General features: G+C 38.6%; 1 protein-coding gene across 1 annotated transcript; it reads right to left on the reverse strand.

Moving 5' to 3' along the window:
* Positions 1-6190: 6190 nt before the first annotated feature.
* LOC107457849 (uncharacterized) lies at positions 6191-10127 on the reverse strand. The gene is made up of 10 exons (XM_016076022.3): positions 9852-10127; positions 9518-9593; positions 9341-9438; positions 8904-9005; positions 8652-8738; positions 8299-8415; positions 7952-8055; positions 7189-7328; positions 6942-7078; positions 6191-6862 (listed from the first exon to the last, which is right to left on the reverse strand). Exons 1-10 carry the CDS (start codon positions 10056-10058, stop codon positions 6677-6679), a joined length of 1254 nt encoding a protein of 417 aa, XP_015931508.1. The 5' UTR covers positions 10059-10127; the 3' UTR covers positions 6191-6676.
* Positions 10128-14687: the final 4560 nt, after the last annotated feature.

Here is a 14687-nt window from a genome sequence, read left to right on the forward strand (position 1 = left end):
ATCAGAAATGAGTTGGATTGGGCCCACAAGGCTTCTAAAATTGCTGGCCACGTTTAGGGTTTAGGCGTCACCATGCGCGGTTTAACCATAGTAAATCTTATATCGTTTCGAAGCCCCGGATGTTAGCTTTCCAACCCAACTGAAACCGCATCATTTGGACCTCTGTAGCTCAAGTTATGGTCGTTTAAGTGCAAAAAGGTCGGCTTGACAGCTTTCCGGTTCTTTCATTTCTTCATGAGTTCTCCAACTTTTCATGCTTTCTTTCTTCATTCCCTTGATCCAATCTTTGCCTCCTAAACCTTAAATCACTTAACAAACATATCAAGGCATCTAATGGAATCAAGGAGAATTAGATTTAGCTATTTTAAGTCCTAAAAAGCATGTTTTCACTCTTAAGCACAATTAAAGGAGAATATACAAAACCATGCTAATTCATTGGGTAAATGTGAGAAAAGGTCTACAAAATACTCTAAATTCAATACAAGATAAACCGTCAATTTGGGGTTTATCACCCCTCCCTTCTCCATTTTCATATCATGAAAAAGAAAGTGGTTCCAAAGAGAAGTAGCCGAACTCCTATCTCCAAAAATCCTCCATTTTCTTTTACTCCCCAAACACATACGGACATTCACATACATTCTACCTCATCTTCGTCCCCTTCCTCCTACTCAACCGAAGCTATGAGAAAGAAGGTCATTCATCCAAGGCAGTCATGTCGAAAGAAAGGAAAGGAAAAGGAACCTGTGATTGAAGAAGAAGATGAGCCATAATCATCTCTACCTCATTCACCACCAAAGAAAGCAACTCTACATGCTTCTGGCCGCAACTCCCATCGTGCAAAAGGTTACGTGCTTTGTAACACCAGAGAACCACCGAATTTGGAATCACTTGATTTCAAAAATAAGTACAACAAAGGCCACTCACACTTTGATCCAAGAAGAGTTAACTCATGTGCTTCATATGAGTTTCATAATGAAGTTCTGAAGAAGCGTTACTTATGTGCATCTCACATAGTGAACTTAGAATCCCTTACTGCAAAAGGCATTAACTTTGCCCCTCTCTTTGAAAATCTGAAATGGACCCCTTTGTTCAGTATTCAGAAACCTGTGTATCCAGCCCTGGTTCGCGAGTTATATGCGAACATGAGGTTTATTGATGGCTCAATCCATTCATACGTCAAGCGGGTTCATATGTCCCTGAATAGAAAAACAATCAGTGCTGCTTTGGGATATGTTGATGAAGGAGCAGCTGCTTATATGACGGAAAAATGGGATTCGCAGATTGGGATCTCATACCAGATTGCTTTGAATCAGACTTGTGTAAATTTCTTTACTTTGGATGGCACGGTTCTGACCCACAAGGCTCTTGGTCCTAAAAGAGCACTACTGCACAGAATCATCAATCACATTCTAATGCCTCTGAGTGGTTTATACCACAGAGTAACTGTTTCTGATACTTTAGTACTCTTTGCAATTATTACTTCATCTCCCATCTCTTTTGCATATCTCATGGTGAGACACATGTGGGAGTGTGTTAGAAGTGACAAAAAGGCTAATCTTTCTTATGAAATCTTTCTTACATGTATCTTTGAATATTTTAATGTTGATTTAACTAATGAGGCTATAGAAAATAAAGTTTCCATAATCAAGGGAGGAGGAGTCTCGGGATCTATGAAAAGCAACAAAGGAAAATGCTATGTACCATCTGCATCTTCTGAAAATGATCTAGAAAGTCGCTCTACCGAGCCAGCAAAGGTTGCTGAATCCATCAAAGATGTTCTCACTGAATTCTTCAATATGTCAAAATTAATGGTACAATCCTACAAAGTTGCTCGAAAGCAGGCGTATGAGAATGAAAAAGCCTGGACCAAATGTAAAGAAAGAGTGAATCTGATGCTTCAAAGTCTTGAAAAAGAAATGGGGGATGCAGATGAGGATGATGCATCCGGTTCTGAGTTTAACCTTTCTGATGATTGATCTATTTGTCACATGTTGAACTCTGGTTCTGTTTTGTTATTTTGGTATTTTGTATGCTCTTGGATACTCTAGACCATTGGGTTTTAATCAAAAAATAATATTTTGTTTGTTTGTATACTATTGCCATTTGTTTTGCAGGTTCCCCATTGATGACAAAAGTGGGAGGATAAGTTGAAAAATTTGAAAAAACAGGGGCTGAAATCATTTTGATTCATGATCACCCCTGTGTATAAGTTTTATGTTCCAATGGTCATGCTTTATGATTTATGATTTAATATGTTGAAATGTTTTCTGCATTATTGGAACTTAGTAGTTATGTTTTGAAAATTCTCTTGTGCTCTGATATATTGAATAAATGCTGGATAATTCTGTTTGTTTGATAATTTTTTGCTATGTTAAATGATTGCTGAAATTTGATAATTTTGTACTCTGATATGTTGAATGAATTTTGTCTGTTTGATCAAATGATTTGGCAGTAAAATTTTTGGAATTATCTGATGAATATTGCTTGAAATGTACTCTGTACTCAGGCAGATTTTATGTTTGAACAGAAAATCATTAAATGATAATAAAACAAGTTGTGATTATCATGTTATTTCTTCTCATAAATCAAGCAATTCAACATAACTTATATTCCATATATTGAATACATGGTGGCTATCAGCTTGATTTTAAATGCTACAGGTAATGCATCCCTTGATAAAATGGCATATATTAAGGGGGAGCTATGTAACAATTGGAAAGCGGGAGAATTCCTAATCTTCAAAAGGGAGTACTCTTAATCCTTATTTTTTCATTTCAATTTTTAATAATGTTTGTCATCAAGGGGGAGATTGATGAGTTTAGAAAACTCCAAATTAATTTGATGATGATCAAATATTATTAAAATATTTAATTACAAAACTATTAATTTGATCTTCAATTCATATTTGTTAATTAATAATTTTGTGTTGTGCGGATCTTAGCTTGGGCCGAAATAACAAGCCCAATGTGAAGTTAAAATTCAGCCTTGGTACAAAAATATTTTAAAGTATTTATGGCTGAAATTTTTATTATGTGAAATGGGCCAGTTTTTGTTGAACAAGCCCAAATTAATATTTGCTTCTAGACCAACAAGGTTTGGTCCGAATTGAAAAGAAAGAGGGAAGAAGCTTTGCTTGTTTAGTTCGGTTATCCACTTTCACTCTTTGATGGATTTCAAATTCATTTAACTTGCATTAATAGCATTGAAAACATGAAAGAGAAAGTGTGAATTGATTTGATTGCCATCATTACTATCACACATTGCTAAGCAACGGGAAGTGGGAAATTAATTCAATTTTAATTTCATTATTCAATCACATTGAAAGTTTTCTCTCTTCTCTCTCTTCTCTCATCACTCTCGGTCATGTCATAGAGAAGAAGAACAAATAAGCTATCAGAGATAAGGCACTGTAGCAGTAAAGCTACAAGCAAGGAAGAAGCCATTGTGATGATGGCATTAAGAAAAAGAAGATCCACAGTAGGGTGTGGCTGAGATCTTTGCCACTTATGGTAAGAAGTGGTGAGGAAGTCTCAAGCTCTCCATACCCGAAAATGGAGAAGATCCAACTCGGTCAGAGGAAGAAGATCCCTTGGAAGCATGGCTCGTCTCTACTTTTGATCAACCAACCATAGGAGGTAGCTACTGTAGCTACGTGGAGGAAAAGGCAGAAGATAAGAGCAAGAGGAGCTGTTACGCATTAAGGACTCATCAAGGGTCAGAAATCCTTCTTGGGGAGCAAGTCAAGATGAAAGGCCCGGATTGATGAAGTTTGGTGAGAAGGGATAACACAGAGGTAATTGCATATTGGTTTTAGCGTTCAGTTTTCTCTCCTCTCTCTCTGGCCGAACCGGTTTTGGTTTGAAGAAGAAGAAGATTAGCTCGGTTCAACAGTTTCAACTTTGGAGGCTTTCCCTTCTATAAATAAGGGAGAAAAGCCAGGGATTGAAACAATGAGAAAAGAGTGAAAGCATAGAGTTCTCATAACTACCCAAGCTAACAGAAGTTCTTCTCCTTCAATGTTCTTTATTTTGTATTTTTCTATTTAGTTTTGTCTGTCTTAAGTCTCATGAAAAAAGGCAAATAGTGAGGTTTGTAAGAAAAATCCATAGAGCGAAAAAAAGCAGAGTATACAAAATTAAAAGAAAAAGCCATAGATGTCCTTAGAGGTCCTTTGTACATCTGTGTTGTGTTTCATAATTTTGTGGGAATTCCTTGCAAGTTGGGTTAGCACTTAGTAGTTGAAAGCTTGGTAGGTGACCAAGTCAAGTTCAGAATTGAGATTAGATTCTGGACTTTTCCCGGATAGGAAGGGTAGTTCCTAAGGAAAATTGGTGTATGTAATCAAAGATGATTATAGTGAAATTCCATCATTGTTGTGATGGAGACTGGATGTAGGCTGCATTGCACTTAGCAACTGAACCAAGATACATCTTAGTGTGATTTTTTTTCTCTTATACTCCATTTCTATTTCTGCTAGTTAGGAGACAAAACTGGAAAATATCTCTTACCTGGTTACAAGACAAAAAGAAAAAGTCTCTTGGTTGGGTACGAGACAAAAAAAAGCAAAATATCTTCTCAAGGCATTCTAATAGACAGCAAGTGTTTACTAAGCAAAAAAGGGATTCAACCACTTCCCTTCTCTTAGTCACTGATTACCATCAATATTCAATTAGATCAGTTGGATTCTAATTGGATTCTGGTTGGATTAGTAATTCATTGAATCGGTCACTTAAACAGTTCATTGACCGAATTGGTTCTCGAACCTTGCTTTTTATTTTTGAGGAACCCAATTTTAGGCTTTAGTTCAGTTGTACTCATTGACTCTAGAGTCTTATCAACTATTTGTTACAAATATAAACGAATAATTTATGGTAAACTACCTAAAATGCACTCGAATAATTTTGTCGCTAATAAAAATACACCTGAATTTTGTTATCGACAAAAATACAAAAACGTTAATTGCTCCATTCAAGGTTAATGAAAAAGAATGATGTGGCAATCGGAGGTTCCTTACGTGGACAGTGACACGCTGACGTGGCCTAAAAGAGTGTATTAGTTGTCTTTAATTTAATTTATCCCATATTAAAACCCTAATTGGCCCAAATTGAAACCCTAAGTATGGTAAAGTTAAAACATAATACTTTTCTATCTAAGTAAAAGTAAGAGTGAAGTCAATAAGAAAAGAGAGACTCGTGGAGAGGGATTTGGATCCTCTAAAGTTTGAATTTCACTTTAGAGAGTAAAGTACGATCTTCTACCCTTGAATAGTTTCTCTTTCATATTTATTATTGGTCCCACCTATGAAATCAATGATGAGAGATCACATTTTACTCTCTAAAATGAAATTCAAACTTTAGAGGATCCAAATCCCGTGGAGAGAACGTCGCTTGCTCACGGGAGAGTAAGGGTGGCAAAACGGGTCAAACCCGCTAAAAAATGCAGGTCGGACTAGGATTTGAAACCCGTCAAATTAAAATAATCCGCCAAATTTGCGGGTTTGGACAGGGCGAGGTGACCCACCCGGTCAAAGATTTATTTTATTAAATAATTACTACTACAAAATTAATAATTATATCATTTTCAAACACTTTTTTTTCATTTTTTGTTTTTATTCTTCTTTTAGTTATTAATTTTATTTATTTTATTTTACAATTTTGTATATATGTTCAAATTATGTGATTTATTTTTTAAAATAAAGATGGTTCTATTGACAAATATTATTTTGAACAATTTTATTGAAGTTAAAAATTAAAAGAAAAGATAATAAAAAAAGAATTATAAGGAATTCTTAATTTTGAGGTCAATAATTTTCTTTTTGCTAGAAGATTTGATTTCATTAAAGAAAAAACAAACAAAACAAAGATATATAATATACCGAGAACAACACGACATGCACGTATTCTTTTTTTTTTTTCGATCAGATGGATTGAGCAACCTTCAAATTCTAAATATTATATCACACAGCACACTCACATACATTATTTGGCCATTATTAAGATTCAAACCCGAGTGCAATATATTTAGTCACTCAACCAACAGCCTCGGGTATAATAGTTGAGGCAGAAATAGTCCATTTTGGTCGGAAAATGTTTTTTGAGCAAGATGAGTGAATGGATTTGTGAAGGTTATCATTGATATAAATATAATGGAGCAAATGGAACCGAAATATAAATAGAAGATAAAACAATAGTTAGGTTCAAAATGGGACTTTAACATCAGTCTAAAATTTTTACAATGGACCAATTGCTGCTATCTATATATATATCAACCAAAGAATTGAGGGAAGAAAAAGAAAAGACATAGATGGGGGGAAAAAAATCTCTCACTAACAACATCACAATTATCTCCTAATCACACTACCTTTTGTGCCTAAACCTTTAGTTGTTGTAGATGAAAAATGGATACCATGATTGCATAGATGTGTGTCCACATTTCTCATTGTGTATCAGCATCATGTGATCATATAAAGAAAGTTGACACATTTTCAAATGATGCAACATAGCAAACTCCTCTATGACTTCATTATTAGCAATACAGACTCTGCTAATCTTCTGTTCATACCTTGTTCATCACACCTCTCTGTCTCTCATCATAAAAGAACTTGTTTGTGTCACGGCATATAGCGATTTACCGAGGCAAAAGTGTTGAAAATATAACTGCTAAGAGCGTTGTGAAATCAACTAGCTATCGCAAGCTCCATGTTTGGGAGTTCTGTTTCCAGATTTTCGGCGTCGGTAACCAAAGGATTTTTCTGGAAATTGTTTCGCAACTGACCACACGCTGCATTTGCGTCAAGTCCTCTGGTTTGACGTACGCTAACAGTTATTTTATTGGACTCCAAAGCAGACGCGAATGCTTGCACCTATTCCAAGATTATCAAATGACTCAGTTGATAAGGCAAATCATGTAGAATGGACAAACAAATAATGAAATCATCATACTGCTTTCTTGTAAGGACGGCGGTACTCAGAGCCTTCTACCGGATTGAAAGGTATCAAGTTCACATGATAACCAGGCCCCCATTCATGGAGTAGTTTGGCAAGTTCTATCGCATTATCTACCGAGTCATTGACTCCAGCTGTTTAAACATAATGCCAATAAAATACTCCTTAAATTATGTAAATTCATCAACATTTAACATATGGACAAGGAACAAGTCAGCCTTGAATTGGAAATTAAATTTCTTACCTAAAAGTGCATATTCAAAGGAAACCCGCCTATTTGTTTCACGGTAGTATTCCCGACAATCTTTCATAAGTGCATTCAATGGATACGATTTTGCGCTAGGAACAATTTTCTCCCTAAGTTTCTGGTTAGGAGCGTGCAGGCTGTTGCAAGATACAAAATAAAAATCACATGCACACATGCTAGAAAGAAAATTATATATACATATATCAGAAATTAGGGAGTAATGTCATTTTATAGAGTTATATATGGACAACTGGCTCAACAGAAAGTAAACTTGCAGCACTCCCAATATTTGCGGTCAAGCCGGTGACTCTAAAGTTTCTCTGGGGGTATCAAAAGATGATGGAACGAATATATTTCCTAACAAATTTTATGATAAAACTTTCCTAATTTCTGGCTCAGTATTATGAATTTATTGCTAGACGCTGATATTAAATAAGTTCATGATGCAGTAACGGATATCTCTTCACTGAGGACATCAGAAAATTTAATTGTCATTGCCACCATGAAATTAATGCATTACAGAATACTTACCAAGCAAAAGAAAGAACTTTGGAATAGAACAAAGACTCTCAAACAGATTATAAAAGATGCCAGCAACTGTGCCAAACCCAAGGCCTAAACTCTAAATATCCATGCAAATGGCATCAAATATCAATAAATATCCACGCAAATGGCATCAAATATCAATCTTAGAATCAAGGGACAAAGTAAGGACATTAATTCTTGAATCAAGCCTTCATTTTGTAACAAGAGAAATTACCTCACAGCTAATGTAGATTGAAGTTTGTGAGAAGCCAGCTTCTTTAATGTATTTGGAACACCCACAGTGGAGATGGTCATCATTCTTTGCCCAATTTGGATATCCTAAAAGGAAAATACATTGAACAAAGGCACACTTAGAAACAAAAGTTATGTACTCTCTCTTACAATACATCAAAACATAAAAAGATGAATTTTGAAAACACGTATCACATGTTCAAATGATAATGTAAACGAGGTTAAGAGGAAAGGGATAAAACAAGGGTTTGTCTACTCTTTATCATACAATAAAATGTTGCTAAGAATTTGACAAGAAAATAACTTCACATATCATTGTCGTTGATTTACCTTATTCAAGCAATGGTGAGCTTCAAGGACTGCCTTCAGATTTAACATTGGTTCACCCATTCCCATAAACACAACATTTGTCACCCTGCGGTTGAAGACCTCCTCAATTGCCATTACCTGTGTCCATAATATGCACATTGTAGAAACTTCTTGTCTTATGGTGAACAAAGCCAACGAGAATGAACAATGTCATCTTATATTTATTCCTTCTTTCTCATTTCTTTTCTTTTGTCCATTGTGTTTCTCTAAAATGGATAAATTAATCTAAATGGCCCCAAGCTATCTATTTTGCAAACGATCTTACATCGAATTAACTACTCTATGAATGAATATGAATAAGCGATGACAAAAACCTGCTCGACGATTTCATGGCTGCGAAGATTCCTTGAAAAACCTCCTTTGCCAGTGGCACAGAAAGAGCAACGTAATGGACAACCAACCTAAATACGCAAAAAGCGAATCATAGTAAAAATAATGGTGAACATTGGCAACAAATTTGCATTAACATTAACATAAACAGAGAATTGGTGTCCAAATAAAGTATACAAATACTCCAGAAAAGAAGCGAACAATAATTAATCAATAGATTATTCAAGATCCAACACCTGTGATGAAACACATGCTGTGAGGCGAACTGAACCTTTATCCTCGTCAACTGGAATACCAACGGTTTCAACCAATCTGTTGTCTTCCAACTTCAGCAACAACTGCAAAATCAAATGCCAACCAAAATAGTATAAGAAATGATGGAATCATCAACGGCCACGTTCTCTGCAAAATCATGGAATCATGCAAGTTAACCTTCCATGTATAGCAAACAGTAGGGCCAAATTAAAAACCTTGAAGCATTGATGCTGAAACAAATAAGAATATGGTTCATGCAACAGATATTGTGCGTAACATCTAAACTCTCAACACATAAGATTTAGATGGTGACTAGAACAGCAAGAAATCATTCAAAAAGTTCAAAAACTAGTAAACTACCATGTATATCAATAAATTGAGGACGAAAAATTATAAATTTTAGGATTTCATAATTCACCTTAACAGTCCCATCAGCTGCTGTAACTGTTTGAAAAGTTGGAGACCGCCCTACCTTCCATCCAGCTTCCTCAAGTTCATTCCTAAATGCCTGAGGCACTGAAATGCAATACAATGTCAACTAAAACATTTTTTTTATTTTTTTATTTCAAAAAGGAAGGGGTGCAGAAATACTCACACTGAATGAACTCCTGAATTTCTCTGACCTTCCTCTTGTATATAAGATGATAAAGCTGCTTCCCCCTAAAGCTTTGCTAACAAATTCCACAAAAACAAATAAATAATTAAATAAATAAAAATCAACAGTATATAGAAGATGTAAGTTATAGATTGTTAGTTAGTTAGTTTTGAGTCACAACCTTTCATAACATATCTCATATCATAGTTAATGAGTCCCCAATTCACACACTTGTTAACATCATTTTCTTTACAGTAGTTAACAAAAAGTTATGTTCTTTGTGGGATTAAATGATGTGGGAACGAATCAAATTGGAAAAAGATATGAGATTTACCTGACCCAAGTTGAGAGCAAGTTGTTGGAGGTCGTTCTCGGACATGCCAAGAAGAACCTGCTGCTGCGGCTGCGATTTGCGAGGTGCAGTGGCCATGGCCATGGCCACCGTGGAGCAAGCACGTGCACGATCACGTGCTGGAGTGCTGACCGCACGTGCTAGAGGTGTGGAACAGTGGTGAAGCAGCGCCATTGAAACGGCCAGCATAGTGGCTCTTAGCTCAGAAAGAAGATAACGAAAACGATCAAGTAAATAACAAAATATCCAAATCTCCCAAACCCCTTGTAATGGCTTAAAGTCTTAAACCCTCCTCTCATTTCTTTTTTATTATTTTGAATAATATTCAAATTTAAGTTAATCTCTCCATAATAATTTTTATAAAATTAAAAATTAATTTATTATATTTTAAAAAAATTATTAGAAAACTTCTAATATTTAATTCTATTTAATTTTGTGCTTAACGTTTTCGATTTTTGTCAAAATTATTCTATAAGTTTTCAATTTTATCCCTAATATTTTATATGAAATTAATATCTAGGAATAATTTTAACACAAATAAAAAACATTAAAAACAAAATTGAATGTAACTAAATGTTAAGGATATTTTTGAAGAAAATCGCAAACGTTATGAATAAAAAACATATTTTGCCCAAAAATATAATTTAACCAAAACAAAAAATGCTCTTATTTCTCTTTTTTAAGTCGCATAGTAATTTTTATTCACTCTGTTAATCTTTTAATATGTATGGATGTCAATATTCTTCATTGAATAGAGATTTTTAGAGAACATTTTGAATGAGACTTTGGATACTGAAAATAATACCTGTTAAAATAGGAATGAAACAAAGTTTTACTAAAACATGTTCAGAAACTCAAGTGAAGATTTCACAAAAAAAAAAAAACCCAAGTGAAGATAGCCAGCTAGTTTGTTAAAAATCATTTGGTCCAGACGACCAATGATTTGATGAGATCGCGGAAAACCCTCCAATGGTCATCATGGCTAGAGTGGGAACCGGCTTGATCAAGTGAATCCTCGTAGACACCGGCGCCGACTCAAATATCATATTCCGCAACATGTTCGATGCTCTGGGTCTCCGAGACGCTGATTTAAAGACCCACCAGCACGGTGTAGTAGGCTTGGGCGACCACTTTATCAAGTCCGATGGGATAATCTCCCTACCGATATCCATAGGGCTAGGACAAGGGAGAAGTTCGGTGATGGCGGAGTTCGTGGTTCTCTGAGACTCCATGGCCTACAACGTCATCCTAGGGAGAAAGATCATCAACGATCTTGAGGCAGTGATCAATACAAAGATGTTGGTAATGAAGTTCGTCGCGGATAATGGATCCGTGGGATCCATAAAGGGAGACTTAGAAACGGTGGTTGCCTGCTACAATGCCAGTCTCTCCTTAAGAAAGAAATCCAGAGAGGCATCGGGAGTATTCCTCGCCGACCTGGATGCTAGGGTTGATGACAAGCCTAGACCCGAGCCGGAAGGGGACTTAGAAAAGTTCAAGGTTGGCGACTCTGAGGAGAAGTTCACCTTCGTGAATAGAAACCTCCTACACCAATTGAAAGAACCTCTAATGGAAATGATCAGGGCCAACGGCGACCTCTTCGCCTGAACGCCAGGTCACTAGCTGACTTGCCGGGGATAGACCCCCAGCTCATGTCTCATCGCTTGGCCGTTAATGCGGAAGTCAAGCCAATGGCCCAGAGGAGAAGGAAATTTCACAAGAAAGGGCAGAGGAGGTGGCCAGGCAGACAGCCAACCTTCTCGAAGCAGGATTTATACGAGAACTCGACTACTCGACTTGGCTGTCAAACGTAGTCTTGGTTAAAAAGCACAATGGAAAATAGAGAATGTGTATGGACTACTCTGATCTTAACAAAGCATGTCCCAAAGACTCCTACCCCCTCCCCAACATAGACGCGCTCGTCGACGCGGCGGCAGGATATCGGATACTTGAGCTTCATGGATGCTTACTCGAGCTACAATCAGATACCGATGCACTGCCCAGACGATGTGAAAACGGCGTTTATAACGCCAGGAGGAACATACTGCTACAAGGTAATGCCGTTCGGGCTGAAGAATGCCGGGGCCACGTACCAAAGGTTGATGAACAAGAAATTCAGCAACCTTATAGGCAAAACGGTGGAAGTCTACGTAGACGATATCCTTGTAAAGACCACCCGACCCGATGACCTCATAAGCGATCTAGAAGATGTATTCGCCTCCCTCCGACGACACGGCATGAGGCTCAATCCGCTTAAGTGTGCCTTCGCCATGGAGGCAGGAAAATTCTTGGGGTTCATGATAACCCAGAGAGAGGTGAAAGCCAACCCAGAAAAGTGTAAGGCGATACTCCAAATGAAGAGTCCGGGATGCGTCAAAGACGTTCAGAGACTAGTCGGAAGGCTCACCGCACTATCTCGCTTCCTCGGGGCGTTGGCTGCTAAAGCTCTACCATTTTTTAACTTGATGAGAAAGGGAATAGCATTTGAATAGACTCCGGTGTGTGAAGAGGCGTTCAAGCACTTCAAGGAGATACTCGCAACACCACCAGTTCTCGGGAAACCCAAGAACGGAGAACCGCTATACCTATACTTGGCCATAACTGATGAAGCGATGGCGGCGGTATTAGTACGAGAAGAGGGGAAGACCCAACAACCGATCTATCTTGTGAGCAAAGCATTATAAGGAGCAAAGTTAAAATACAACAAGTTGGAGAAGCTCGCACTCGCGCTCCTGACCTCTTCCCACAGATTGCGGCAATACTTCCAGGGTCATCAAGTAATCGTGAGGACGGACCAAGGAATCCGCCAGGTACTACAAAAACCCGACTTAGCAGGAAGAATGATGACTTGGGCTATTGAGCTGTCCCAATACGACCTACGATATGAGCCTAGGCATGCGATTAAAGCACAGACCATGGCTGACTTCCTGGTAGAAGTTACAAGAGACCCAACTGAGAAGCCGAGTACACGGTGGAAGCTCCACGTGGACGGAGCTTCCAACCAGACATTCGGGGGAGCTGGGATAATCTTGGAAAGCCCGACGAGACTCGTGTATGAACAATCGATAAAGTTTGAATTTCCCATGTCTAACAACCAAGCAGAGTACGAAGCCCTCCTGGCCGGCTTAGCGTTGGCTAAGGAGGTCGGAGCCACAAGGCTGGAGATATGTAGTGATCCACAGGTCGTGACGTCACATATCAACGAAACATACCAAACAAGGGACTCACTGTTGCAGAAGTATCTGGAAAAGGTAAAAGTGTTAACCAGACAATTGGATGAGGTTTTGGTGCATCATGTCCCGAGGGAAAGGAATACTCGAGCAGACCTATTGTCAAAGCTGGCGAGCACAAAGCCAGGAGCGGAAAACCGGTCTCTCATCCAAGGCTTGGTAAGAGAGTCGGCAGTTACCCTCCATTTAACAAAGGTAGACCCCTCTTGGATGGACCCGATTACCGACTTCTTGGAAGGCAGCAAGCTCCCCAAAGACGAGAAGTCGGCAAGAAAGCTGAGAAGGGAGGCGGCCAAGTATGTAATAATACAAGGCCAGTTGTTTAAAAAAGAGCTAAGCCAACCCCTACTGAAATGCATGCGTCCCGACCAAACAGACTACCTGTTACGAGAAGTCCACGAGGGATGTTGTGGCCACCATATCGGGGGGAAGGCTCTAGCTAGGAAGCTTGTCAGGGCTGGGTATTACTGGCCTTCGATGATGACGGACTCCAAAGCGTTCATGAAAAAGTGCAAGAAGTGTCAATAGAACGCCAACTTTCACAAGGCACCACCAGCAGAACTGAGCTTCCTCCTGACGTCCCGACCATTCTCACAATGGGGAGTCAACCTGCTGGGTCCGTTCCCGGTAGGACCTGGCCAGGTAAAATACATGATCGTTGCCATTGATTACTACACCAAATGGGTAGAGGCCGAGCCGCTGGCAAGCATATCCTCGGCCAACTATCGAAAGTTTATATGGAGACAAGTGATAACTAGGTTTGGAATCCCAGAAGTCGTCGTCTCATATAACGGTACCCAATTTGCCAAAAAAAATTTCGGAGAATTCTTAGCCGGCTTGGGGATAAAGCAGAGGTTCTCGTCAGTTGAACACCCCCAAACAAACGGTCAGGTCGAGGTTGCTAACAAGGTTATCTTACAAGGTCTCAAAAAGCGATTTGACCACAAGAAAGGGGGATGGGCAGACGAGTTAGCTTCAGTCCTTTGGTCCTACTGAACTACACAGCAATCATCCACTGGAGAAACCCCCTTCCGCCTCACTTACGGGGTAGACGCAATGATACCTGTCGAAATTGGTGAGCCAAGCCCAAGACTACTCTTGGGAGGAGTCGAGGAGGCTGTGGAAAAGGATCTAGTTGATGAAATCAGAGAAATGGCCCGCTTGTCAGAAACGGCGTTGAAGCAAAGGATGGCCCTGCGCTACAACGCCAGCGTGCTCAAAAGAGAGTTTGAACAAAACGACTTGGTCTTGAGGCGCAATGATGTTGGCCTCCCGACCCTAGGAGAAGGAAAGCTGGCGGAAAAGTTGGAAGGCCTATACAGGGTAAAAGAAGTAATTGGCAGAGGCACCTACAAGTTGGAACGACTAGACTGTAAAGAAGTTCCTAGAACATGGAATGCAGGGAACCTAAGAAGGTTTTACTCTTAGGTCAAGCTCGACGACCCGACGACCTGACGAGATCAATAAGGTCCTCATTACTAATGCTTAACTGGATATCACTGTCCAAACTCTTTTCTGTTTCAAATGTTCGTCATCACCATGTATATTTATCCAATTTCCGATTAATTTTAACTTCATGATTAAATCT

This window comes from Arachis duranensis, chromosome 7, assembly GCF_000817695.3.
Source record: "Arachis duranensis cultivar V14167 chromosome 7, aradu.V14167.gnm2.J7QH, whole genome shotgun sequence".
NCBI lineage: Eukaryota > Viridiplantae > Streptophyta > Magnoliopsida > Fabales > Fabaceae > Arachis > Arachis duranensis.